Source organism: Bufo bufo, chromosome 6 (genome assembly GCF_905171765.1).
Source record: "Bufo bufo chromosome 6, aBufBuf1.1, whole genome shotgun sequence".
Classification (NCBI taxonomy): Eukaryota; Metazoa; Chordata; class Amphibia; order Anura; family Bufonidae; genus Bufo; species Bufo bufo.
The window spans coordinates 305,416,869-305,443,664 of record NC_053394.1 but is presented as its reverse complement, the minus strand read 5'-3'; the positions used below and the strand labels follow the sequence as shown (position 1 = coordinate 305,443,664).

The window sequence follows — 26,796 nt, the reverse complement described above, 5'->3', positions numbered from 1 at the left end:
TGAGGGGAACACAGTGGCACATTTTGGAAAACCGATCCACAATCATGAGAATGACCGTATGGCCTCGGGATGCAGGGAGGTCCACAATGAAATCCATCCCCAGGTGTGACCATGGGCGCTCCCCGGTGGCTATGGGTTGCAGAAGGCCCAACGGAAGGTGCCGAGGGGACTTACTCTGGGCACAAACGGAGCATGCCGCTACATATGCGGGGATGTCGGAACGTAGGGAAGGCCACCAGAACAGACGTGAAACAGCCCAGGACAGCTGATTCTTTCCAGGATGCCCCGCGGTCTTGGAGTTATGGTAGGTTCGCAACAACCGAGTGCGCAACTCCTCAGGCACAAAACATCTGCCGTTGGGTCTCCCAGAGGGAGCACCAGATTGAGCCGCCAAAATCTGCTCACCCAGGGGAGAGGTCAGGCTGGTGCGAATGGCGGCCAGGATCTGATTCGGAGGTATGACCGAAGTCGGAATCGACTCCTCCCTGGACAGCTCGGAGTACTGCCGTGATAAGGCATCCGCCCTGATGTTCTTGGAACCGGGTAGGTAGGAGACCACGTAATTAAAACGAGACAAGAACAGAGCCCATCTGGCCTGACGTGGTGTCAATCTCTTGGCCTCAGAAAGGTAGGTCAGATTCTTGTGGTCCGTCAGGATGAGAACCGGAACCACCGAACCCTCGAGCAAGTGCCTCCATTCTTTAAGGGCCTGCACGATGGCCAATAACTCCCTGTCACCAATCTGATAGTTGCACTCCGCGGAAGACAGTTTCCGGGAGTAAAACCCACAAGGAAGCAGAGGACCCTCTGGTGTTCTACGCTGAGACAGAAGGGCGCCTACTCCCGTCTCAGACGCGTCCACCTCGAGGACAAAGGGCAACCCAGGGTTGGGATGCGACAGAATCGGAGCCGACACAAAGGCGGACTTTAGGGCCTCAAAAGCTCGGATGGCCTCGAGCGGCCAGACCTGGGAATTACTGCCCTTCCTGGTCAGATCCGTGAGAGGCTTGGCCAGCATGGAAAAGTCCCTGATGAACTTCCGATAATAATTGGCGAAGCCCAAAAAGCGCTGCAGGGAACGAAGACCACTGGGCTGGGGCCACTGTAAGACAGCCGAAACCTTCTCAGGATCCATGGAGAACCCCTCAGCGGAAATGATGTAACCTAAGAAGGTTACCTGGGATCGGTGAAATTCGCATTTCTCAAGCTTACCGAACAGCTTGTTCTCTCGTAACCGTTGCAACACTCGTCTGACATCCAGAATGTGGGCCTCCATGGATTCAGAATATACCAAGATGTCATCCAAATAGACTACCACACACTGCTGCAACAGGTCACGGAAAACATCGTTGATGAATTCCTGAAAGACTGCGGGCGCATTGCACAACCCAAAGGGCATAACCAAGGATTCGTAATGACCGGTCCTGGTGTTAAACGCGGTCTTCCACTCATCGCCCGCCTTGATCCTTACCAGGTTATATGCCGCCCTCAGGTCGAGTTTGGTAAAGACCGTGGCCCCTTTAAGGCGATCGAACAGCTCGGAAATCAAGGGTATCGGGTAAGCGTTCTTGATCGTGATGCGATTGAGACCCCTGTAATCGATGCAAGGCCTCAACTCACCGCCCTTCTTTTTCACAAAGAAAAATCCAGCCCCTGCCGGGGACGAAGATTTGCGAATGTGTCCGCGTGAAAGCGCCTCCCTCACGTACTCCTCCATGGCCTCATTCTCCGCTACCGACAGTGGATAGACTTTGCCACGAGGAGGAACGGCACCAGATTGTAACTCTATGGCACAATCGTATGGGCGGTGCGGAGGTAGGGCAACCGCGCGCACCTTATCGAATACATCCCGGTACTCCTCGTATTCAGGAGGCAACAGAGAGTCCGAGGAAGTACACAGCAACTTGACAGACCCATGGATGCAACTAGCCCCACACTGCGGTGACCACGAGAGGATCTCGACCGATCTCCAATCGAAAGTCGGATTATGCTTCTGGAGCCAGGGGTACCCCAAGACCACCGAGTAGTGTGGAGACGAAATAACCTGGAGGCAGACCGACTCTCTATGAACGGCACCAATGGCTATCCCCACTGGAAGGGTCTCATGAGTCACGTGTGGCGGCAGAAGGGGTCTGCCGTCTATCGCCTCAAGAGCCAGTGGGGAACCTCGAGCCTGCAGAGGAATGGAATTGGCGGCAGCGAACACACTATCAATGAACAAACCACCAGCACCAGAGTCCACCAACGCCTGGGTCGTCACCGAGCCCCCGACCCAGGAGAGGACAACAGTGATCAGTGGTTTGTCAACACGGGAAACCGGGGACGAGGAGACTCCACCCAAGATCTGCCCCCGACAGGATCTCAGGGTACGAGCGTTTCCCGGACGGTTCGGACATGCCAACCGAAAATGCCCACCGAGACCACAGTACATGCATCGGCCCTCGCGTCTCCGGAGTGCCCTCTCCCCCTCGGACAGGCGAGCAAACCCCAGCTGCATGGGTTCACCCCCAGACAAGTCATCCCCAGGAGGCGTGGGAGGAGAGGGAGGCACGGGTGGGACAGCAAACGTAGGCACCAATCTGTTAGAAGACCTCCGCAGGTTCTCCTTAAAGGAAGGTCTCTCCCTGAGTCTGGTGTCAATCAAAATCAGGAAAGAAATAAGAGACTCGAGCTCAACTGGTAGGTCCTTAGCTGCAACCTCATCCTTCAAGGCATCCGAGAGACCATGAGAGAAAGCAGCGACCAGAGCCTCATTATTCCAGCCCACCTCTGCTGCCAGGGTACGAAACTCAATGGCGTATTCAGCTACGGATCGTGAACCCTGTCTGATGGACATAAGGAGCTTCGCAGCAGAGGCAGCACGAGCCGGCACATCGAATACCTTCCGAAGAGAAGCAACAAAACCGGAAAACTCGGCAACCACCGGATTGTTGTTCTCCCATAAAGGGCTGGCCCAGGCCAAGGCCTTGTCCGAGAGCAGCGAGATCAAGAAGCCCACCTTTGATCTCTCAGTAGGAAAGGCATGTGGCAGCAACTCGAAATAAATGCCCACCTGGTTAAGGAAACCTCGGCACTGAGTTGGCTCTCCCCCAAAGCGCTGTGGAAGAGGGGCAGAACCGGTCATACCCCGAAACACCGCAGGCGCAACAACAGGTGTCGGGGTAGACTCTGGCGCAACAACCGGAGCGGCAGTAGGAGCGAGCCCAGGAGCGACAACCGACCCATCGGCAACAGGAGCGAAATGAGCCGTGCGTTCTAGCAGGGTTTGCAACGCCACAGCGAACCGACCCAACAGGTGATCCTGCTGATCAAGTCTGGCAACCAGCGTGGGTAGCGAGGATGGCCCTGTACCGTCAGAATTCATGGCTTGGTCCTAATGTCACGGAACCATGAACCAGACGTACAACAAGAGATAAGTGAAAATAAGAAGGCTTTATTGAAAATAAAGCTGTAAAGCAAAAGTCCAAACGGATGGTGAAACCGAGCAGAGTCTTTGCGAAGCCAGAGGTCAGGAACCAGAAGGGTAGTCAGACGAAGCCAGGATCAGGAACCAGCAGGGTAGTCAGACGAAGCCAGGATCAGGAACCAGCAGGGTAGTCAGACGAAGCCAGGATCAGGAACCAGCAGGGTAGTCAGACGAAGCCAGGATCAGGAACCAGAAGCAGCAGCAGTCTTAGAAGCATGTGAACACAAGGGGACCAAGCAAGGAACTGAAGCCACAGACCTCCTATATATATGAGCTAGGCATCCAGCTCCTCCCAGGGGAAGGAGGAGCCGCAGGGTGGAAGGCTACAAGAAACCCAGAAACCAAGATGGCCGCCAGCACATGTCAAACGAAGGAGAGCAGCAAGCAGGTAAGACCATGACAGAGGTCTGTACAAACGGGAACATATGAGCATTTACCAGACCCAGATCTATACGCGACAGGGAGCCATATGTCGAGGAGCAACACGAGTACTTCCTGTCCAGGGGGTGGGTCTCTCTCCATACATCCATCAGACCTACTTCCCTCAGTATTCTTGCAAACGAGGTTTCACCCGTACTACTACCACTAGGTGTGATCTGGCATCTATCAAGCGAACTGTCAAGTACATTATTAAAATCTCCCACTATTAACATTGGAAGTTCAGAAAATTCTGCCATGAATTCTATAAGCTTCCTTAAAGGTACCGAGGAAAATGGTGGGGGTATATAGATTGTCGCTAACACCATTCTCATCCCTTGGACCACACAATGCATTCCTATAAACCTTCCCTCTTCATCCACACATACCCTCAGGCATTCAAATATGATATTCTTATGAACTAGGATACTAACCCCCCTGGAATGCGAGGAGAAGACGGAGTGCACCGAATAACCCAACCACGGCTTTTGCATGACATGTATAGATTGTTTGGTCATATGCGTTTCTTGCAAGCATATTATTGCCGGCTGATATCTAGATAGGTAACGGAACAGACCGTGTCTCTTTGTAGCATCCGCCATTCCCCTCACATTCCAGCTAAGTATTCTCGTAGCAGGTCCCATAAGAATGCATACATATATAAAAGTACATTTGAGATCTACAACTTTCCACCTCCCAGCAGCCGCAGGGAAAAACAATGTTAAATACCAGATTACAGATTCCCATCTCTTCTCTTTTTCCCCCCCGGACAAAATATACCAGGACTGTACGTTTCAGCATTTTAGAATTGCCATCATTAGCACCTTTGACGATAATAACCCCCGCTAATCCCACCCCCCCCTCCCTCCCCCCACCCAACTATCCCTACCCAGGCAATGAACATATGCAGCATAATTAGCTTCAGTAATGAACTTGGGGCCAACATTGTGAACCAGGCCCAACAGCGCCTGAAGCAGCACAGCATCCAGCACGATACCGTACGCAGGCACATTAGGAAGGTGGGGAGCAACCTCGGGCGTATGCTCTACCCACAAAATTTCTTTAGCAACCGGCTAAAGAAAAAAGAAAATGTCCCCAACGGTGGGTGGACGGTCCAGTGGACATCAGAACTTCAATCAGGAGCAGGAATGTCCAACAGTCTCAGGTGTCTGTTGATGGAATCCTAAGGCGACGCTCATTTTGATCCAGCCACTTGACCGCAGCGTCCGAGTCCTCAAAGAACACCGCGGATCCAAACACCACTGCCCTGAGCCTGGGCGGGAACATCATGGAGTATTGTACTTGCAAATCTCTCAGCCTCCGTTTAATCTCCACAAAGCGAGCTCTTTTTTTCTGTACATCCGACGAATAGTCAGGGAACAGAGACACCTGAACCCCATTGATTTTTAAATCAGGATGAGATCTTGCAGCCCTCAGTATAGTGTCTGTCTCGATAATGCAGGATTTTAGCCAGTATTGGACGTGGCGGACGTCCTGGCGGAAAAGGCCTGGTGGGGACCCTATGTGCTCGTTCCACAGCGTAAAGTGCAGAGAGTCCTCTATCACGGAATTTTTCCGCAAGCCATTTTTCAATAAAATCAGTAGCCTCTGGGCCCTCAGATTTCTCAGGAATGCCCACCAGCCTTATATTATTGCGGCGAGAGCGGTTTTCTAAGTCGTCGGTTTTAGCATAGAGCGCCGCTATATCCTTTGACGCAGCCCGGCTCTCTCTCTGTAGGGTAACAGCCCCATCTTCCAGATCCGAGACCCTCCTCTCTACTTCTGAGGTGCGTTCAGCCACTTTATGCAGGTCATGACGGATAATGGACATGTCCGCTTTTAGACTTCCAATATTAATATTCATGTTCTGGAGGGTGGCGTTGCAGCTAGCAATAGCTGCCATCACATCTTTCAAGGTGGGCTCAGGGGCATTGATCACTGGCAGACACTTCCCAATGCTGCACAGGCTAGCACTCGCCCCCCCCCCTCATGCTGAACTGGGGATTGCTGGTCGTCATTACAGGGGCCATCTTGCTCCCCTAAGCCTTCCTCCACTTGTGCCATGGTGCCCTCTCCTTCTCCCCATACATGACTGGGGGACTGGTGTGACTTGTGAGCGAAGCGCTCTAGCCGCGCTGCCGCTCCCTGACTCACCGCCGCCCTCAGGTCAGGCCACTCTTCCTCCTCAGCGCCATCTTGGGATCTTGCCTCCCTGTCCTGCCGGCTCGGCGTTTTGCCTCTCTTTGCAGGCATAATGATTTTTCTTAGCACCGGACCGCTTGCTGGCTATGTCCCCCGCTCCTACGGCTGTTTTTAAAGAATATCTCCACCGTTGTAGGTATTTTAGTCAGGATTCTTGCCGGAGCTAGTGCGGCGTGCGTCCTACTCCATGCGCCGCTAGGCTCCGCCCCCCGTGCATTCCTATTTCTAATGTAACTGTTATGTTCAAAGGTAATGTGCCTGGTTCACCAGCAGGTGACAGCAAACAAGGCAGAGCTATAGTTACATAGCGTGGAACCTTCTTTTCCATTCTAACTTCCCCGCTGTGGTGTGGTGGGCATGTCCCACTTGCTGCAGTTAGGGTGGAGTTCTAGTTAGAGTTAGTTCCAGCTTACCCCCTGCTAAGGGAGGCTGTGTGGGGCCACGTCCCTGCTGGACGTGCCCAAGCCAGCTAGAGCACCTTCAGCTTTGCTGAATATGGAGGCCACAGCTTAGAGCCTCAGAAGCCAGGAAGTAGAGTTCCCTGATACTACTTAAGAGACAGACTACCAAAAGAGAAGTTGCAGCATCTAGAGGATGCTAAGTTATACAGCTACCCTGTTAGTATAGCATAGCCAGAGAGCAACAGATGTAGCAGAGACAAGTTTGCTTGCCAGAGTTTTAATGCTAAAGCATGCTGGAACCAAGAAAAAGTCTGTAACCCGTTTGGAGAAACGTTTATGCCTAGTAAAGCTGTTATTGAACTTCATCACAAGGTCTGGACTAAATTTATTCTTCATCCCCAAGTTAACTACCCCCCTTATTTGCTGCTTCGGAAGACAAGGCCTGGGGTCTAGCGTATCCAGGTAGGAACACCGTGACACATACAAAACAGTTGGTGAGTTAATTCCCAATAACAAACCTGAAAATGACATTCCCAATCTATCTCAATAGTGGGGCAAAGAATTATGCCGGGTTTACACAGGGCAATTGTTAGGCTCATAATGGGGGACGAATGTTCCCACTTCTTCCCGATAATCGGCCCGTTTAAAGGTGCCACAGATCACGTGATGAACGAGCAAAACGCCCATTCATCAGGTGAAATCATCATTTATGCAGCACATTAAATGCTGGTTTCTGGGCAGCAGTTTGTGCTGTGTGAACAGGGACACAATGAATCTGCATGAGGACAAGCGATGGAAGTAACCATTGCTCGTCCCCATACAGTGGAGGTGATCGCTGCAGGTAAAGACAACTCTTTCCTCCACTGATGAGCGGTTACTTCCCGATAATTGCCTGCTCAGCTGGCACATGTAAATGTACCTTTACAAGTTTTCAAATAGAAAGAATGCAGGCAAATAAATGTGCTCACTTCTAGTGTAAAGTCATTTAAAAAATTTCTTAATTGCCTTTTTTATTTTATTTTTATACGCTGTGCCTAATATAGTATGATGGCTTATTGAGTGCAGCATGCAGAACAACAGAAACCATATTGTAAAACAGGTCTGAAACATGGCAAATCAAGTCAGCTATATGTGTCCGGCTCAGTACTCAGCCATGTCCACCCACAAGCAGAACAAACACAACACGGAAATGGCACATGCAACACCCACGGGGTATATACTGACCTTAAAGCTCCAGTAGTTTGGTTGCTAATAAGAATAGCAAGAAAAAACATTGTTACCTCTTTTTTTTTTGTTATTTTTCTGATATGTTACAGTTGTCACTAGTATATCACTAGTACGTCAGAAGATTTACAGCAGTGCTAGCTTCCGCTATCAATACCAGTACTGTGCGGGTCATATAATGTGTGGCCCTTTCTGCATCCTGTATGCGTAAAAACTCAAGTCAACTCTTTATATCATAAGTTATATTAAGAATTTATTTTCAAACGATATGTAACATGATTTCTCTGTATACTCTGCCAGCATGTGAAGGCACAGCGGGGGAGGTATAGCAATACATTCCTAAAGTGCATTAGTTTAGCAGTCTGCAAAAAAAATAAAAAATAGTGAAAATTGTGCCAATATATATATATATATATATATATAAATGTTGCACATGGCAATAAATATCGTACATGATCTTCCAATATGTCATACAAACATGTGACAGGATCAGAATAGCCATAGCCTTTGACAGGCTCTCTAGACCGGCACCAGATTTGTCACAATGGCTCCGGCTGGATGAGAAATGTGGTGCAGGGCAGGGGCGTAGCTAAAGGCTCCTGGGCCCGGTAGCGACTGTTACCTCTGCGCCCCCTACAGCTACGCCCTTGGTGCAGGGATAGACACTTTTGTCTAATCCTACACCAACTATTGGTTGGCTTAAGCCTGTATTACATTGCACGAAGTAGCAGGCGATTGTCGGGACTCTGGAGGGATGCGTTCCTTCCCAGCATTCGCCTGCTCGTTAGCGGAGGAGACCGCTGCTATTAAATGCAGCGATCTCCTCCACAGCATAAGGAGGAGCGATCGTTATACCATCACTTGTTCCCATGCTGTCTGGTTGTTTGCCGGCAGCAGATTGTGATTAGTCGGCACGATCTGCCGCCGGCAAACAAGGATTTTTAAGCCTGCTGAAAGATTCTGATTGCCCGATGAACGGGTAATCAGCGACAGTATTAGACTGCCAGATCATCGCTAATGAGCAACTGGCCAGTCTAATACGCCTCTGTCAGCAGATTTGTACCTATGACATTGGCTGACCTGTTACATGTGCTCTTGGCAGCTGAAGGCATCTGTGTTGGTCCCATGTTCATATGTGTCCGCATTTCTGAGAAAAAGGAAGTTTTAATATATGCAAATGAGCCTCTAGGAGCAACGGGGGCGTTACCATTACACCTAAAGGTTCTGCTCTCTCTGCAACTGCTGCGCCCTGTAATGATGTTTAAACTGCCTGGCCCTGTCAATCAAAGTGCAGGGGGTGCCGCAGTTGCAGAGAGAGCAGAACCTTTAGGTGTAATGGTAACGCCCCCTTTGCTCCTAGGGGCTCATTTGCATATATTAAAACTTCCTTTTTCTCAGCAATGCGGACACATATGAACATGGGACCAACACAGATGCCTTCAGCTGCCAAGTGCACATGTAACAGGTCAGGCAGTTCATAGGTACAAATCTGCTGACAGATGCCCTTTAAGGCAGAATTATGGCTTAATTTTAGCGCAAAAGGTTGTATCTTACACCAATCCCACTTTCTCACAAAACCACTCTTTTTCTGACAAGCCACATCCCCTTGTCAAGCAATGTACAGAGGATTTCTCAAGAAGTAGATGCCCCAAATTGCACCAAAAATGTTCCATCCAAACTGAGCCAAGTTCTGGTGCTGTGTACGACAGCGTCTGGGTGCCCTGACATTAGTAAATCTGGGCCAATGTGTTTTCTATCCATCACTTTAACAAGCTCCATCTTATCTTTTACTCCACATTAACAATGATGCTATTCAATATGTGGTGATGCCATTATTTGAAGTTACAGGTCCGGTGGCAGTATCTCCTTTGGTCCCATATACATCCCCTGTGGTTACATTTTGTGGATAAAGTCTACCCACATCAATGACCACATTCTGTCCAGTGTTGACAACCTGAATTTTTCTGTTCCCGGGACAATGTATCCAAAAATCATGGACAGTCACCATTTTTATGGACCCATTGGGAAAACCATACTGCATGATAACGATAATATTAAATGTCTAACGCTCAATATACTGATATGACCTGATTATCAGTAGTGAACTGTAAAATGATGAGAATTGCAATCACCGTGACCTGCTCAAGCAATGAGAATCATTTGTGAAACCTTGTACTGTGCATACGTATACAATACCGTGTACACAGATATGTGTTCAGGGACACGTCTTTTACAGAAATAGGTGCATCCTAGGTGCGTGGAAATAACAGCAATATTTTGGCCAAGGTCCTAGTCCATCACTGTTTTGTTGCATGATGTTCTTGCACTTCTAAGAAGTTCTAATAAAGCATCTTTAGCTTATCCTCCGATTCGGTGGAGCCTCTGGATTTTTGGATATGCTTTGTGAGTCAAACTCGTTTCCCAAGTCAATTAGGCCTTCTTTTTTTTGATGCATGCCTGCCGGTCCATACGGTATATACCGTAATGTTCATTGAGCATGGTATGTTTTATATACTACTTAGAGCTATACGTAAATGTATTTCTACAAAGTAATTCTAGTGTTGACAGCCAATAAAATAGTAATATACCCTGATCTACAGTCAATTACAAGACTGTTTTGTCCAACGTAGGTGATCATATTGGCATAGTGAGTTCTCCCATAACAGATCCATAGAAACCTGATTCTGCACTCGTAAATTGCCTTGGAAAGTCCCAGGCAGGAATGAGCTGAAGCTAGAACGAAGTAAGGAATTACAACTCCCTATGTCTTGTAATGCAATCCATACACAGGCTGTGGAATATATTAGGTCATGTCGTTTTCTGCATAAAAAATCCATACAGGACAGATTTCCCAAAGCAAAGCCGGCTCTAGACATACTGGAAATGTCAGCCAGGAGGTCTTCTAGAAGAGCAGTTCCTCCAAGCCAAACGTGAACAAGGAGGAACAGGCCCAAAATGTTGCCTACAATGAACAAATTCAAAACAGAAAATCTCTAGCACTCTGTAAAAACTTCACTTCTTTATTGGAAGAGCCGAGAAGGGTTTCCTGAGATATTTTTTACTGATGACCTATCCTCTGGATAGGTCATCAGTATCTGATTGATGGAGGCCTGACACCCGGGACCCCTGCTGATCAGCTTACCAAGTACATTGTATAGCAGCTGTGCACTTGAATGGGGCTGAGCTGCTCTTGGCCATGTGACACATGAACGTGTCGTCACACGGCCTAGGAAAAGAAGAGAGGAGTGAAGGAGTGAAGCTGCCTTCTTAAACAGCTGATCGGTGGAGGTCCTGGGTGTTGGACCCCCACCGATCAGGTACTGATGATCTACCCGAGGATAGGTTATCAGTAGTGTTGAGCGAACTTGTGTTTTAAGTTCGGCGTCTAAAGTTCGGGTTCGGGTTATTGAAGATTTGCGTTATGGATTCTGCTACCACGGACCAAGTTATGGTCCGTGGTAGCGGAATCCATAACGCGATTCTTCGATAACCCGAACTTTAGAGGCCGAACTTAAAACACAAGTTCGCTCAACACTAGTCATCAGTATTAAAATCTCAGAAAACCTCTTTAAAAACATCTTGTACAATGTTTAAAACCCTTACCTACGCATATCAGACATAGTATGACTTGTCCTTAAAGGGTTGTCCAAGTTATTTTTATTGATGACCTATCCAAAGGATAGGTCCTCAATATCAGTGGGAGTCTGACACCCCCACCGATGAGCTGTTTGAAGAGAAGGCGCGCGCGTTGCCAGCACTGCCTCCTGTTCATTATTTACCTGCTCGCCATCGCATCCGCAGCGACGAGCAGGTGTAATTACACCTAAGCCGTCCCATTCATTTCAATGGGACGGCTCATTCCTATACCAATGTATACTACATAGGCATCCCATTGAAATGAATGAGACGGCTTAGGTGTAATTACAGCTGCTGCTATGTGCTTTAGTACATTTAGGTTTCTAGTATAGTTGTCACTGTCTGAAATAATGACATGAGATGGTGCTTACAGAGTATATTATCTGCTTTTTCAACCAGCCCCGGCTGCACCTGGCAGCAGCAGCAGGAATACACCCAGGATGCAGAACACCAGGTTAGCTAAACTGGCGTGAAATTAAATGGTGCTTAGGACGCACGGATGATGCACCCTGCTACGTGAAGCTGAACCCAAGTAATGCTCTAGGGTGTACCCGTCATGTTAGGCAAACCCTTTACACCAAATGATTACCCACAAAGATACGAAAGTGCTTTATGGCTGGCAAAAAAATACTATACATCCTCCAACACCCTTCTGCTCCCCAGAGTATGCAAATAAAACCCCTTGACCTTCTAGGAAAAAGGAAGTGGTGGGGAGCTTACCGATGATGGGTTATCTAGGCACACAGGCACTGCATTCTCCTGTGTCTCTCTATACATCAGAGCATCAGGGTTGCATGAAGTCCCTGCAAGCAGGATAGACGAAGAGCCTTGAAGCAACTAGAGAGAAAAGGGAAACAGTAAAGGTGTCAAAAAGTGCAGTCGTTTCATCAACTTACTTTTGCTCATTATTTCAATATGTTTTGTAGAACTCCTCGAAACTGCAGGATTCAAGCATTTATTAGTCAAACCTGAAGCATAATCCCAATACTGCAAATCCATCTCCTCACACATCTCAGGTCAAGAGTAACACGTACTGTATCTGCTATGTCTTCTAGCTACATTTTTAATTAGAGAGGGAACAAGGTAGATCATTCTGCCATAAGCCAATGTATAGCATGCCAAGGGTGGTCCGGGTAAAACACAGGCAACTCAAAGGACTTCTCTGGACTATATGTGGAAGGTTATCTGGGGTAGTCCGTAGTATGACAGAGGTTAGAAAACAAACATTTAAGATAAGTCACAATCCAAAAGAAACACGTTTCATGTTGTAACACTTCACGCCTACTTCGATGTACCCACAAGTCACCTTCTTTTTTCAACAAGCACTTATCAACTTCAACAGTTCAATCGCAAAACTTCTACTCACGGGAAAGAAGATTGAAAAAGAAAAAAACAATGAAAATTTAATTTTGTTTGGCCTCCAGTCTCTCCCCATTTTCCACTATTGGTACAGAGTTATCTCCCAAGGAAGAGAACCATCTCCGCAGCTCCCCCTCTTCATAGTGGCTCCCTTTGAGTCATAATCCGACTGGTTCTCTTTCTTGGAAGATCTTTGTATATTCGTTTCCCATAGAGCATTGGCAATAAGTCTTCACATTGGACTGGTCTCTTTAAAGGGCATCTGTCAGCAGATTTGTCCCTATGACACTGGCTGACCTGTTACATGTGCACTTGGCAGCTGAAGGCATCTGTGTTGGTCCCATGTTCATATGTGTCCACATTGCTAAGAAAAATGATGTCACCTGTGAATCAAAGTGCAGAGCCTCTAGGTGTAACAGCGACGCCCCCATTGCTCCTAGAGGCTCATTTGTATGTATTAAAACATAATTTTTCTCAGCAATGCGGACACATATGAACATGGGACCAACACAGATGCCTTCAGCTGCCAAGCGCACATGTAACAGGTCAGCCAGTGTCATAGGTACCAATCTGCTGACAGATGCCCTTTAAGGAGATTCGGCACTGCCTAAGCCCCTATTGGTTTCAAAAAGACAGACGATCAAGTTGCATGAAAATTGCATAAAAGTTGAAAACATTGTGCGATGGGGACTATGGGTATAGACATATGGGCAAATCTCCTAGGTGCCCCATATACTCAACTCTCCCCATTCCTGCTTTTCTGTCTGCGGCAGCAGCGTCCGGGAGCGGTGAGAACATCTGGTCTGAGGTCTGTAAAGTGGTTGTTTGGGATCTGGACTAGGTCTATATACAGGAAAGGTCTGATGTAAGGTCCGTATCTAAATATAGGTGGTCTGCTGTGTGTCTGGGTTTGGGGACGGGGTCTGGTGTGTGGTCTCTGTTCATTCAGGGGGTCTGAGGTCTGCACTTATTTTGGGGTGTGCTTTATTTCTTTTCTTCATTTATATGGCACCAATATATTCCACGGCACTGTGCAGAGATTTGTTTCACTCACGTTGGTCCCCGTCCCAGAATCTAAATGACAAATTACGCTACCAGTATGTTTTTGGCAAGTACTTGGAGGAAACCCATACTATCACAGGGATAACATACAAATTCCATGAAGATTTAGGTCTTGGTTGAATTTGAAGCCCCACTGGTCACTGTTTACTTCCCTGAAGCCATGACATCACAAACATGCTCGTGACTGTTGGCACCAATCACTGGCCTCTGCATGATGCTAGCGTGCATGGTACGCCACCACTGAGGCCAGTGACTGACTGCAGCAGTCACATGGATAGATGCGATGTCATCACTGCAGGACAAATAAATAAAGGAGTGATGCTGCGTAACTTAGGGAAATAATATATCAATATTGTATCATTCAATCTGATATGAATAACTGGCTAAGGTTCCTTACAATTTGATCATTCCATAGAATTGGCAATTCCATACTGTAAAAACTCAAAACCAGTGATTGATATCTCCAGACTGTGCATCGCCACAGCTAAGGCGGCACTGCTGCGTGCGTAGCACCTCAGTATGGCAGCACAGAAGGCGTCTCGCACATACAACTGATGATTAATTATGGATAGTAATAGTGGTGTAAAGCTTGAGAGATGAAGCTCTTCTACACCGTCTACTGTCCACACAGCCATATGCAGATCCCCAACAGACACCATTATAGTCAATAGCATCTGTTTGGCTCCGTTTGGGTCAGATAAGTGCAGAAGCTGGAACTTTCTTTATTTTCATAGTTCTGTTCCTCTAAGGGTAAATTCACACGACCGGACGTATGGGTTCGCATCTGTGTACCTATTCATTTCAATGGGGCCGCAAAAGATGCGGACAGCACACAGTGTGCTGTTCGCATCCGTAGTTCCGTTCCGCAAAAAAAAAAATAGAAAATGTCCTATTTTTGTCCCCAATTTTATATAGTGCCGGCCCTGTGCGTTCTGCAAAATGCGGAACGCACATGGCCAGTATCAGTGTTTTGCGCATCCACAGTCGTCTGAATGTACCCTGACAGCTCCTCTATGGCTCTGTAGTAAGCAGAGGCAGGGACTTCATGTGCTACAGCAGGGATCACCAACCTTCAGCTGCTGTAAAACTACAACTCCCAGCATGCACACTTACTCAGCTGTTCTTGTAACTCTCACAGAAGTGAAAGGAGGATTCTGGGAGTCGTAGTTTCAGAACAGCTGGAGTGCCGGAGGTTGCTGATGCCTGTGCTACAGCATTCAGCAGGTTGTCCAGAGAGTTCGGTACCATTTGGGAAGGGATGAGCAACTTCCTCCAGGACCAAGATGAACTTTCAACCAGAAGGTATTTTAAACAGTGAGAAATACGTAGGAATGTGGCCTAAACCGTTCTACTTGCCTATGCCTAGGGTGCATTGACACAACCGTATTTTTGGTCCGCATCCGATCTGTATTTTTGCGGATAGTATGCGACCCCTTCAACACTGTGTGCTGTCCACATCCGTATGCCCTTTCCGTAGCGCCGCCAAAAATACAGAACGTCCTATTTTTGTCCGTTTTGCGGATAAGGATAGGCATTGTTACCCCAAAAAATGGATGCAACATGGATGTCACATGGACAGCATCCGTATTTTTTGCGGATTCAAAAAATACATACAGCAATGTGAAAGAGGCCTAAAGTGACATTTTGGGAGTTCAAAACTTATGGCCTATCCTCAGGATAGGTCATCAATACTTAATGGTGGGGGTCTGACACTCAGCACCACTCCTGATCAGTTGTGAGTGCCGAGACCTCCTTACAGCTCACCAAGCACAGCGCAGAACATTGTATAGTGGCCGTGCTTAGTATTGCAGTCCAGGCCCAATTACTTGAATCAGGCTGAGCTGCAGATGGGCCATGTGACCAATGAACATGATGTAACTGGCCTGGAAAGAGGCCGTGGTGGTCACTAGAGGAGACAGTTCAACAGCAGGGGTGCTGGGAGTCGGACCCCCACAGACCTATTCTGAGGGGTTTTCCAGACTTTCATATTGATGGCCTAAGCTTGGGATAGTGCAAAAAAATAAAAGTTAGACCAGCACCTACACCTCCCTGTTCATTGTACATTTGGGAGAGGTGGTATTGCCCCTACTTGGACCTGCCCACCTGCCCAGGGCATCTAATCAGAGTATAATATAGCTGGATTCTACAATGCCTCAAAGTTTTAGTAAGTCTAGCAGTAATGCAATTTACATGTATTCATGTTTTCAGTGTTTGCATGTGTCTTTGTGCATGGCAGTGTGCTGCTACTCCTCGCTAACCTTAGGATAGGTCTTTAATATCAGATCAGTGGGGGTCCGACTCCTGGGACCCTCATCAATGAGCTTTTAGCGGGAGCCATGACCACAAGAAGTAACAGTGTATGAAATCGGAAGCAGACAGCGCCATACACTGTGCAGTGGCCATGCTAAGTACTACAGCTCACCCCCATTGCAGTGATGCTGAGCTGCAGTACCCTGGCACTGCCACTACACCGTGTATGGCGCTGTCTGCTTCTGGCTCCATACACTGTATAGTTTCCAGCGCCAGGGCTGTCCAAAACATCTGACTGGTGGGGGTGCCAGGCATCAGACCCCACTGATCTGATATTGATGATCTATCCCAAGGATAGGCCATGAATATAAATGTCCTGGAAAACCCCTTTCAGCACAACCCAAACTGCAAATAATTCAAGAAATATATTACAAATATAATATTCACTTGAGGTAAAAATGATGACTATAAATTCAATTATTACGCCCATACTTAACTCTAACATGTTTTTTTCAAGGAAAATAAGTGTTAATTGTTAATGTGTTAAGCTGCGAGCTCCCAAATTATCAGGGGGTTTATAGCGATCCACCAGTCACGGACAGGCTGGGGGGGCACACATACTGTATAATGCCCTTTAAGACCTAAAATCGGACATTTAATCATAATGATTCCTATTATAAGTACAGTAAGGTAATTATCATCAGACTGGGGGTTATGCCGGCAGCCTCTTTTGCCCAGATTCGTCCGCCTCTCAGCTGGAGGATGTGCACCAATTCGCGGTCTCCCGTGTCCAGCCGTCACCTCCACTTTGTCAACATCTTGTCAGTCCGCCAGAACTTCCCACCATGTTATTTTCTTTCTGCTACACAATTGTCTTTAATACAAAAGGAATCACAATCAGTTCCAAAGTGTTTCATGTTAAATGATAGCCATTTCGATAGAGGCAGAACCTGCACACAAGTGTCCGGGTGCTAGGGAGGAGAGGAAAGGGGCGCACGCTGGGCACATGGTTGGCATGGTCAGAAAGCAAGTCCAGACTGGGAAACATGTTGGAGATAACAGTCAAGAGATTTGGGGGAAGAAATGTTTGATGTCACTGTCATCTTAAAAGGTTTGCCTAACTCTGAATATCCCCCTATGTTAGGGATCGCGCACACAAATGTCGTTTTTTCTCCGCATCTGATTGGTTGCTATAACTGTCCCTCACGGAGGCAACTGTCCCTCACTCAAATAATAGTTACAATGTTTCATGGTAAGGCTACATGCACACGACCGTATGTGTTTTGCGGTCCGCAAAAAAAAGGATGACATCCATATGCCATCCGTATTTTTTTGCGGATCCATTGTAGCAATGCCTAAAACAGACAAGAATAGGACATGTTCTATTTTTTTTGACGCGGCTGATGCGGACAGCACACGGTGTGCTGTCCGCATTTTTTGCAGACCCATTGAAATGAACGGGTCCGCATCCTATCCGCAAAAAAAAAAACGGAACGGACACAGAAACAAACAACGTTCATGTGCACGTAGCCTAAAATTGATGCAATCAAGTGAAAACCCTAAAGCCACCTGCACACGTTGTGGAATACTCACATTTTTTCCTCGTGGATTACCATGCAAAAACGCTGCGTATTACAGTACCAGCAAAAGTGTGTGAGATTATACTGATCTGAAGTGCATTTTGTGGATTGTTTGCCTGCGGAAATTGACCTGCTGTGCGGATTTCCAAATCCACAGCATGTCAGTTATGTTTGTGGTTTTAGCTGCGGATTTCACTCTTTTGAGATCGGCTCCAAAACCGGATTTTGGTGCAGATATGCTGCACAAAGGCACATAAATCAGCATGAAAATATGTGCGGATCTTATGTGCGTTCACCTGCACCCATATGCAGGTGGTCTCAGGGTGGGTTCACACATGACTTATTTTCTGAACCGCAAATCTGCAGCAGAAAAAATGCGCCAAAGGGTGCATGCACATACTGCAAGCTTTGTGGCAGAAAAGCTGCAGATTAGTGGCAGTGTCATTCTTTGCATTGGAAAGGGTGAAATCCGCAATGAATTATAAATTGACATGCTGCAGTTTTCGAAACCGCAATACTGCACCTTTGCTGCTGTGTTTTTTTTGTTGTTTTTTTACGTAGCATGTGGATGAAACATCTGAAATTCTCGTCCACTTTGGTGGTACTGTACAATGTTGAGGATTTGCCACACAAAAATACGCAATGGCAAATCCGCAGCTAATCAGTCACGTGTGAACCCAGCCCTAATCATCAGGAAAATACATCGAACAGCTCTAAGGGCTCATGCACACGAACATTTTTTTTGTCCGCATCCGATCCGCATTTTTTCACTTCAACCGGGCCGCAAAAGATGCAGTCTGCACACAGTGTGCTTTCTGTATCTGTATGTCCGTTCCGCGGCCCTGCAAAAAAATAGAACATGTCATATTCTTATCCGTATTATGGACAAGAATAGGACTCTTCTATTATGGGCCGGTATCCATGTTTTGCGGACTGCAGAAATGGCTACAGCCGTGCGCATGAGCCCTTAGGGTGAGACAACACAGTGAGGCTGGCCGCATATGCCAAGCTGCACCCACATTAGGTGGTGAATGGCAAGATCATGCAGTTATTTGCCGCTACTTGTGGGGTGTACGGTCAGCCTCACCTTGTAGTCTCGCCCTTTCCATAAGTTGTACCTGACTTTCCCTGATTCCACAGAGCTAGCCCTCATGCACATGGCCATTTCCAATTTTTAATCAGCGAAAAAAAAAGGACGCCATTCATGTGCATTCACTGGCATCCACAGAAAGGGCTATTCTCATCTGCAAACACTGAGAGGACCTGCGGATCCGTAAAAAAAACATATCTGTGAAAAAACATCAGACAGCACACTGGAGAAAACTGCAGTCATGTGCATGAGCGCCTAGGTAATTATTTTTATCAAACACAATGGGGCACATTTACGTTTTACGCCGTTTCCCCCTCTGCGCTGCCGTAAGATCCACCAAATCACGGAATTCATGGTGCAATGGAGGGGTAAGTGGTGGTGGAATGATCTTGCTTCCACAGGTTGTCTGCAAGCTCAGATTTAGGGCTCATGCACATGACCGTCTGTTCGGTCCGCATCCGATCTGAATTTTTTGCGGATGGGATGTGGAACCATTCATTTCAATATGTATGTCCAAAACGCGTCACCGCAAAGAAGATAGAACATGTCCTGTTCTTGTCCGTTTTGTGGGCAAGGAGAGGACATTTTCAGACAATAAAAAAAAAGAAAATTGTGAGATCCATTTTTTGCGAATCTGCAATTTGCCAACCGTAAAACGGATATGCTCTTGTGCAGGAGGCCTTAGTCAAAGTCCTGGAGAACCCCTTTAAGCTACACACTTATTCCGGTGCACATCTGGAGCACATTTTCTGTTTCTCTAATAAGCCTCTTTCACACGCCCATGAATCACAGAAATGCGCTGTCCATGGTCCCCCTAGACACATATCCATTGATTTGAATGTGTTTATTCATACATCACCGTGACACCACGGAAGCGGGCCCTATTTTGTCCGTGATTACAGATCCCTCACGCACAATGGGGGAGATTTATCTAACTGGTGTAAAGGAAAACTGGCTTTGTTGCCCATAGCAACCAATCAGATTCCACCTTTCATTTCCCAAACGAGCTCTGAAAAGTGAAAGGTAGAATCTGATTGGTTGCTATGGGCGACTGAGCCAGTTTTCTTTTACACCAGTTTTGATAAATCTTCCCCATCACATTCCATGGGGCCACGAAAACCACAGACCCAACATGGATGATATCTGTGTTTTTCACAGGCCATTGGTAGCAGGTGTTCTGGAAGTTGAAGGGATTATCTGACCTTTATAATGACCCCCCAATGCCCTCATATTGGTTATACTTACCCCGCTCCTCGGCACCCACTTCGCTTCTGATGCCTGCACGGCCACCGCTGCATCACCATGTCGAGTGGATCAAAACATCCGGTGACGGGAAGGCAGCCAATAGCAGGCCGTGATGGGGACGAGCCTCCCTAGCGGTACCCACAATGCAGCGGCAATGGGAGATGCAGTGCCAGCCGTGTGGGAGTCAGAAGTGACGCGGGTGCCAGGGAGTGGATGAGTATAAATTATATTAGGGGTCCGGTCATTCGGGGAATCATTATAGGGGTTGGATAACCCCTTTCATTTTCAGCTGAGCAGTGTACATGGAATACAGATGACACACGGAGTGCAAAAACCAGACACACGGATCAAACACGGATGAACCACTGACCATTTTGCTATCACGAATGTGTGAAAAAGGCTTAATGGTGCAGGCACAGATAAATGAGATTAAAGAAGAAGAAGTGCCCGATCTGGCACATGACGGACCTCACTGACTATAATGGAGTCCAGTACCTATCATTCTGCCGACAATACAACGCTGCATGCCACCGTATTCTGTCTGCCATAGAGGTGACGCTCGTCTTCTATTACATTTTAATGTCAGATATTTTTATGAAGATGCACTGAATGTGATATAATGTTGTATTTTTAAAAGATCAATACGGTCTATTATTTGCTAGGGTGTAACGGATTTGAAACGGTTAAAAATACTATTTCACTGGAAATCTATGAGCAGCACTGAGAGAAAAAAAAGCAATTTAATCTAATCCGAAATTCATTTCCAGCAGCAACAGCAGCGCAGGAGAGGCAGGCGAATGTGCAGTAGTCTAGACGAGTGCACAGTGATGATATCCAAGGACGCAAATCAGTGTGTGGCACTACAGAGCAGGTACTGGCACACAGATGGCGGTGTGAACTGGGGGCTACACCAGCAGGGCTGTCAATCAGCATGCAGCGTAAGGTGGCGGCTCTCCAATCCCTGCCGGATGATGACATCATATTCTAAGTTACTGAGGGATGACATTTGGTTTCCCAAGGAGACCAGAAATCCTCCTGCATGTGGACTATTGACTATTGGATGGAAAGGCAGAGAGGAGAAGGAAGCCAGAAGTCCCTGACTGATGCAGTAGTGCAGACCACAAGGTGCTCCTCGGACTCCCAGGCCAGGAAGACGTGAGCTATGGCTGGAGAGCAGGTACCGCTCCGGGCAGACAATGCTGCCTCTGCTCCTGTTCACACCTGTCTCTCCACAGAGGAGGACGTGATGAGCCCGGTACCTACCTGCACCGACTGCTAATCCACCTCAGCACCATTCCTCCCGGTCACCTGCGGTGGAGGGGCACGGACTGCAGCCCCCTGCCCGCCTCATGCACGCCTCTGCCCGGCTTCACCATTCCGACCTTTGCGATGCCAGTCGCCCGATATCCGGATGCACTTTGCAGCAAGTCCTGGTGGTCGGTGAGGAGCGATCGCTGGCAGCTCAGCCCATACTGTGAGACGGAGCATCTACTGCCGCCGAGGAAGGAGGGAGGAGAGGAGCAGCGAGGAATGCAGATCCAGGGCTTCCTGCAGCCTGATCCATCAGCGGAGGGAGGAGAGGAGGTGGTGGAGGCAGGCCCTGGCAGCTGATGCCACCTCCTCCCCCCTCCTCACACCTGCACCGTGCAGAGGGGCATCACCCCCATCTTCAGTGCCCCCCTCCAGCTGCTGCAGCCTACTGATAATAAGAGGGGGGGGGGATCCTCCTACCCCCCCCCCCCCCCCCCCCCCCCATTCTGTAGCAGTGATTTCCAGAATAGCTAAACACCAGAGGATCCAGTACCGTTCAGCATGTACCCAAGTCACATCTGGGGGGGGGGGGGGGGGGGGGTCAAGGAAAAATAGATCTCCTGCCCTCCCAATTCTGTAGGGCATGACCGTATGTATTTGGCAGTCCGCAAAAAATACGCATGACATCCGTGTGCGTTCCGTATTTTGCAGAACGGAACTGCTTGCCCCTAATAGAACAGTCCTATCCTTGTCCGGAATGTTGACAATAAGGGTCCATTCACACGTCCGCAAAATGAATCCGCATCAGTTTCCGCAATTTTGCAGAACAGGTGCAGACCCATTAATTTTCAATGGGGCTGGAATGTGCTGTCCGCATTTGCGGATCCGCACTTCCGCATCCGTGCTTCCGTTTACGCAAAAAAATAGAACATGTCCTATTCTTGTCCGCAATTGCGGAGAAAATTAGGCATTTTCTATTATAGTGACGGCGATGTGCGGGCCACAAACTGCGGAATGCACATTGCCAGTGTCCGTGTTTAGCAATTTGCGGATCTGCAAAACACAGGCTACTTTCACACTGGCGTTTTGAATTCCGTTTGTGAGATCCGTTTCAGGGATCTCACAAACGGTTCAAAACGGATCAGTTCAGCCCCAATGCATTCTGTCAGTTTGGCTCCGTTCAGCCTCCATTCCGCTCTGGATGCGGACACCAAAACGCAGCTTGCAGCGTTTTGGTGTCCACCTGGCGATGCGGAGACAAACGGATCCGTCCTGACTTACAATGTAAGTCAATAGAGACGGATCCGTTTTCACTGACACAATATGGTGCAATTGAAAACAGATCCGTCCCCCATTGACATTGTTCTTCATAATGCAAACGGATCCGTTCTGAACGGATACAAGCGTTTGCATTATAGGTGCGGATCCGTCTGTGGAGATACCAGACGGATCCGCACCTAACGCAGGTGTGAAAGTAGCCTTACGGACGTGTGAATGGACCCTTATAGGACATGTTCTATTTTTTTGCGGAACGGACATACGAAAATGGAATGCACACGGATTTAGGCCTCTTTCACACGACCATATGGCTTTTTCAGTGTTTTGCAGTCCGTTCTTCACGGATCCGTTGTTCACGGATCCGTTGTTCAGGTTTTTTTTTTTTGTGATTCTGTTCTGTTTTTCCGTTCCGTTTTTCCGTATAGCATATACAGTATACAGTAATTACATAGAAAAAATTGGGCTGGGCATAAAATTTTCAATAGATGGTTCCGCAAAAACGGAACGGATACGGAAGACACACGGATGCATTTCCGTATGTGTTCCGTTTTTTTGCGGACCATTGACTTGAATAGAGCCACAGAGCGTGATTTGCGGGCAATAATAGGACATGTTCTATCTTTCAACGGAATGGAAAAACGGAAATACGGAAACAGAATGCATACAGAGTACATTCCCTTTTTTTTGCGGAACCATTGAAATGAATGGTTCCGTATACGGACCGTATACAGACCGTATACGGAACGCAAAAAACGGCCCATAAACGGAAACAAAAATGGTCGTGTGAAAGAGACCTAACTTCCGTTTTTTTTAAAATGAATGGTTACGTATACACAAAAAAAACGGAACGGACACAGAAAGAAAATACATTCGTGTACATGAATCCCAAACCTGATGCAGAAGGGTGTAGGGCTTAGATGCTCTGGAATGCAGATGACACACAAAGGGCAAAAAACGGACACACAAACCAAAAGATGGACCTTTCACGGATGAAACACTGACCATTTGTAAAGATGTAAAATGGACACAGACGTGTGAAGAAAAGTAGTTGCAAAATGTTATATACAGCAGCTTATCACCTCAGCGAGTCACTGAAAAATGTGCCCAATTCTAGGAATTGTGATAAAGTAACAAAAGAGTGTAAGAAGTGTACCCAGATGGCAGAGGTGGAGGGCGCCACATTGCAGGTTCATTCGACAAGGCAGGTGGAGACGACCCTTTACTATACGGGTATACACACAACACAGGAGGGCACAGTACTTAGGCTCCATTCACACGTCCGCAAAATGGGTCCGCATCCTTTCCGCAATTTTGCGGAATGGGTGCGGACCCATTCATTCTCTATGGGGACGGAATGGATGCGGACAGCACACAGCGCGGCCCCGATTTTGGGTCCGCAGCTCCGCAAAAAGATAGAGCATGTCCTATTCTTGTCCGCAGCTTGCGGACAAAAATAGGCATTTCTATGGGGGTGACGGGCTGGTGTGTTGCGGACCCGCAATTTGCGGGTCCGCAACACACCACGGACGTGTGAATGTAGCCTTAAAGGGGTTGTCAAGTAATAAAAAGAATTCCAGGCAGGAACGGTCATAAAATGTTAAAATATCATATAGTCACCTATTGCACTCACCGCCAGTGCGGCTGCTTCCACCCTCCGATGGTTGCACCCGTGACGTCATATTCTTGACTTCAGCAATGATGTGCCAACGTACCCCAGACACTGCTGCAGCCAACAAATGGCCTCAGTGGTGTACGACACTAGTGATTGACTGATGCTACGAGCCGAAGAAACAAAGGGGACCAGGAGGATCAGTGCAGCAATGCTGGAAACACTAGTGGGTGAAGTAGGTGAATATGTTATTTTATTATTTTATACCCATTCTTGCCTTGAAGGGACTTTATTTTATAATTTGGACAACTCCTTTAACCAAACTCCAACACATTTACAAGTCTCTTAAAGGCACGGTACTCATGTTGGCTGTAGTCCCTCAAGTGAGGCTATATACGCCTGGTGGTTAAATAGCCTCTTTAAGGGCGCATCAAGCTTGGCGGTTCTCACTCAGAGGCACTGACTTTTAACTATTTACAGTTCATATACAGGAGTCCTCTCTTTTGCAGGGGGACGTTAGGCCAATAGGCCACCAGGTGTCCAGCTCAGGGTCACCACTCATTTACAACACCTGCCAACTCCTCCAATGTTCCCAGACCAGGCACTGGCTCCTCTTCAGCCCAACAGCACTAACCTTACTGCTTCTCTCTCAAGGATCCGGTTCTCATCTGCCACTGTAGCCCTGGCACAGCTGTCTGTCTCTGGTCACCATAGCTACAGCTGTCTGTTCCCCTGTGCTCCACCGCTAGATCCTCAGCAACAGCCCTTCTGGTCACAGGCTACAGCACTGCAAGCTGCTTTCCCCCATAAAAGGCGACCATCATCCTTTGCTGCAGCAGGGCCTTCATAAGACTCACCCCCAGCAGGAGGATGAATGCCTAGCATGCAGCATGTGCCTCGCTTCTCAATGTGGTACCAGGCTGGTGATGTGAGAGGTGATGTTGCCCAGCACATCATCAGGAGGGCCCTCTTGTTGGAGCAGCAGTATTCCTCATCCTCCCTGAGAGGGACAGATCTTTCTAGTAGTGATGTGAGAACCACACCGGGATCGCATTGTTCTTTCTCTGTCGTGAGCAAAAGAAGAGAGCCAGTCTGCTCTTAAAGGGCTGATGCCGCTCTGTCACTCACTGGAGTGGATGCATACCTCAGAACTATGGGGAAGGGGCAATAATATTAAGGGCTATGGGCTGTCTTCAGGTCCTCCTCACCGGTCCTTGGTGACATGACTGCGGTGGGAATGTATCCGTATACCCTACGTGACCATTGCAGCTAAATATTGTCCTCAGCGGTATACGGGAGAGACCAGTGAATAGCTGTTTTTGTAATTTTATGGAGGTAACCATATTCCCCCCATGGCAATTCTGTGTGTTCCCTTTTAAATGTGTTATTGCCCTGTTTGTACCCACACTGTTGTCCTTCACTTTGGCTTTTTACTGTTAAGTTGTGGTTGCTGCCGCTAATGTCAGTATTACTGGTCACACAGAGACATGGAGAGGGGAGTTATTAAAGGGGTTATCCAATATCAAACTGCCCCCCCATGTGCCGGGCCCCTCACAATGAATATACTTACCTGGCTCCCTGTGCCACTCCTGGTCCCCACATCGCCGCTGCTGCTTCTCCCCATGAAAACATCCGGTCTCGCTAATCGTGCAGCTGCCGAGCGGGGGGCCCGCTGTTAGTGACAGCAGGGCAACCCACAGAGAAGGCAGGGACCGTTCCTTGGTGTCCCTGCGTTATAGATCGCTGTATACACAGCGCTCAACGAGTGCTGTATATACAGATCAGGAAGGACTATGCCTGGGGAGTGCAGGAGCTGAAGGTCTTGTATGTATTTAAAAAAATAATAAATTCCCCCCCAAATCTGTTATTTGAAAAATTTAAAAAAATACAAGAAAAAAATTAAAATAGACATATTTGGTATCACCGCATCCGCAACGGCTCTAAAATAATATCATATGATCTACCCCATCAGGTGAACGCCGTAAAAATAAATAAATAAATAAATAAACATTGCGCCAAAACAGATTTTTTTGTGAGCTCATCTCCCAAAAAACATAATGTTAATCAAAAAGTCATATGTACCCCAAAATGGTAGCAATAAAAACGTAACCTCATCCTTCAAAAAATGAGCCCCTAAAAAATAAATAAATAAAATAAATAAAAAATAGACATATTTGGTATCTCCCCGTCCGTAACAATTGGCTCTACAAAAATATCACATGATCTACCCCATCAAGTGAACGGTGTAAAAAAAAAATAATAAAATTTGTGCCAAAACAGTTTTTTTAGTCACCTCACAAAAAACATAATATCAATCAATCAAAAAGTCGTATGTACCCCAAAATGATAGCAATAAAAACGTCACCTTGTCCCGCAAAAAACAAGCCCTCACACAAGACTATAGCCAAAAAAATGAAAAAATTGCTTTTAAAAACCATGACAGAAAATTCCATGTTAGAAAATCCAGATGCCGCTCTCTCCCTTCTGAGCCCTGGCGTATCCCCAAAGAACAGTTTACAACCACAATTGGGGTGTTACTGTATTCAGGAGAAAGTGGGTAGCAAATTAGGGGGGGGGGGGATATTCTCCTGTTTTCTTTTGTGAAAAAGAAAGTTTGAGCCTAAGGCACCATTTTCTTGTAAAAAAAAAAAGAAATTATTTTTCATTTTCACTTTTTTGGGGTTTTCACTGTAGGGTTACCTCAGGGCCTCTTCAAATGCAACATG

The 26,796-nt window shown here is 47.3% G+C and overlaps 1 protein-coding gene across 1 annotated transcript in view; it reads right to left on the bottom strand.

The window, feature by feature from the left end:
• Positions 1 to 26,796, bottom strand: part of SRCIN1 (SRC kinase signaling inhibitor 1) — a 211,176-nt gene that overhangs the window by 99,471 nt on the left and 84,909 nt on the right. Inside the window, exon 2 of the mRNA XM_040437242.1 lies at positions 12,067 to 12,183. Coding sequence (XP_040293176.1) covers positions 12,067 to 12,183 — 117 coding nt within the window. The remainder of the gene's footprint in view (positions 1 to 12,066; positions 12,184 to 26,796) is intronic.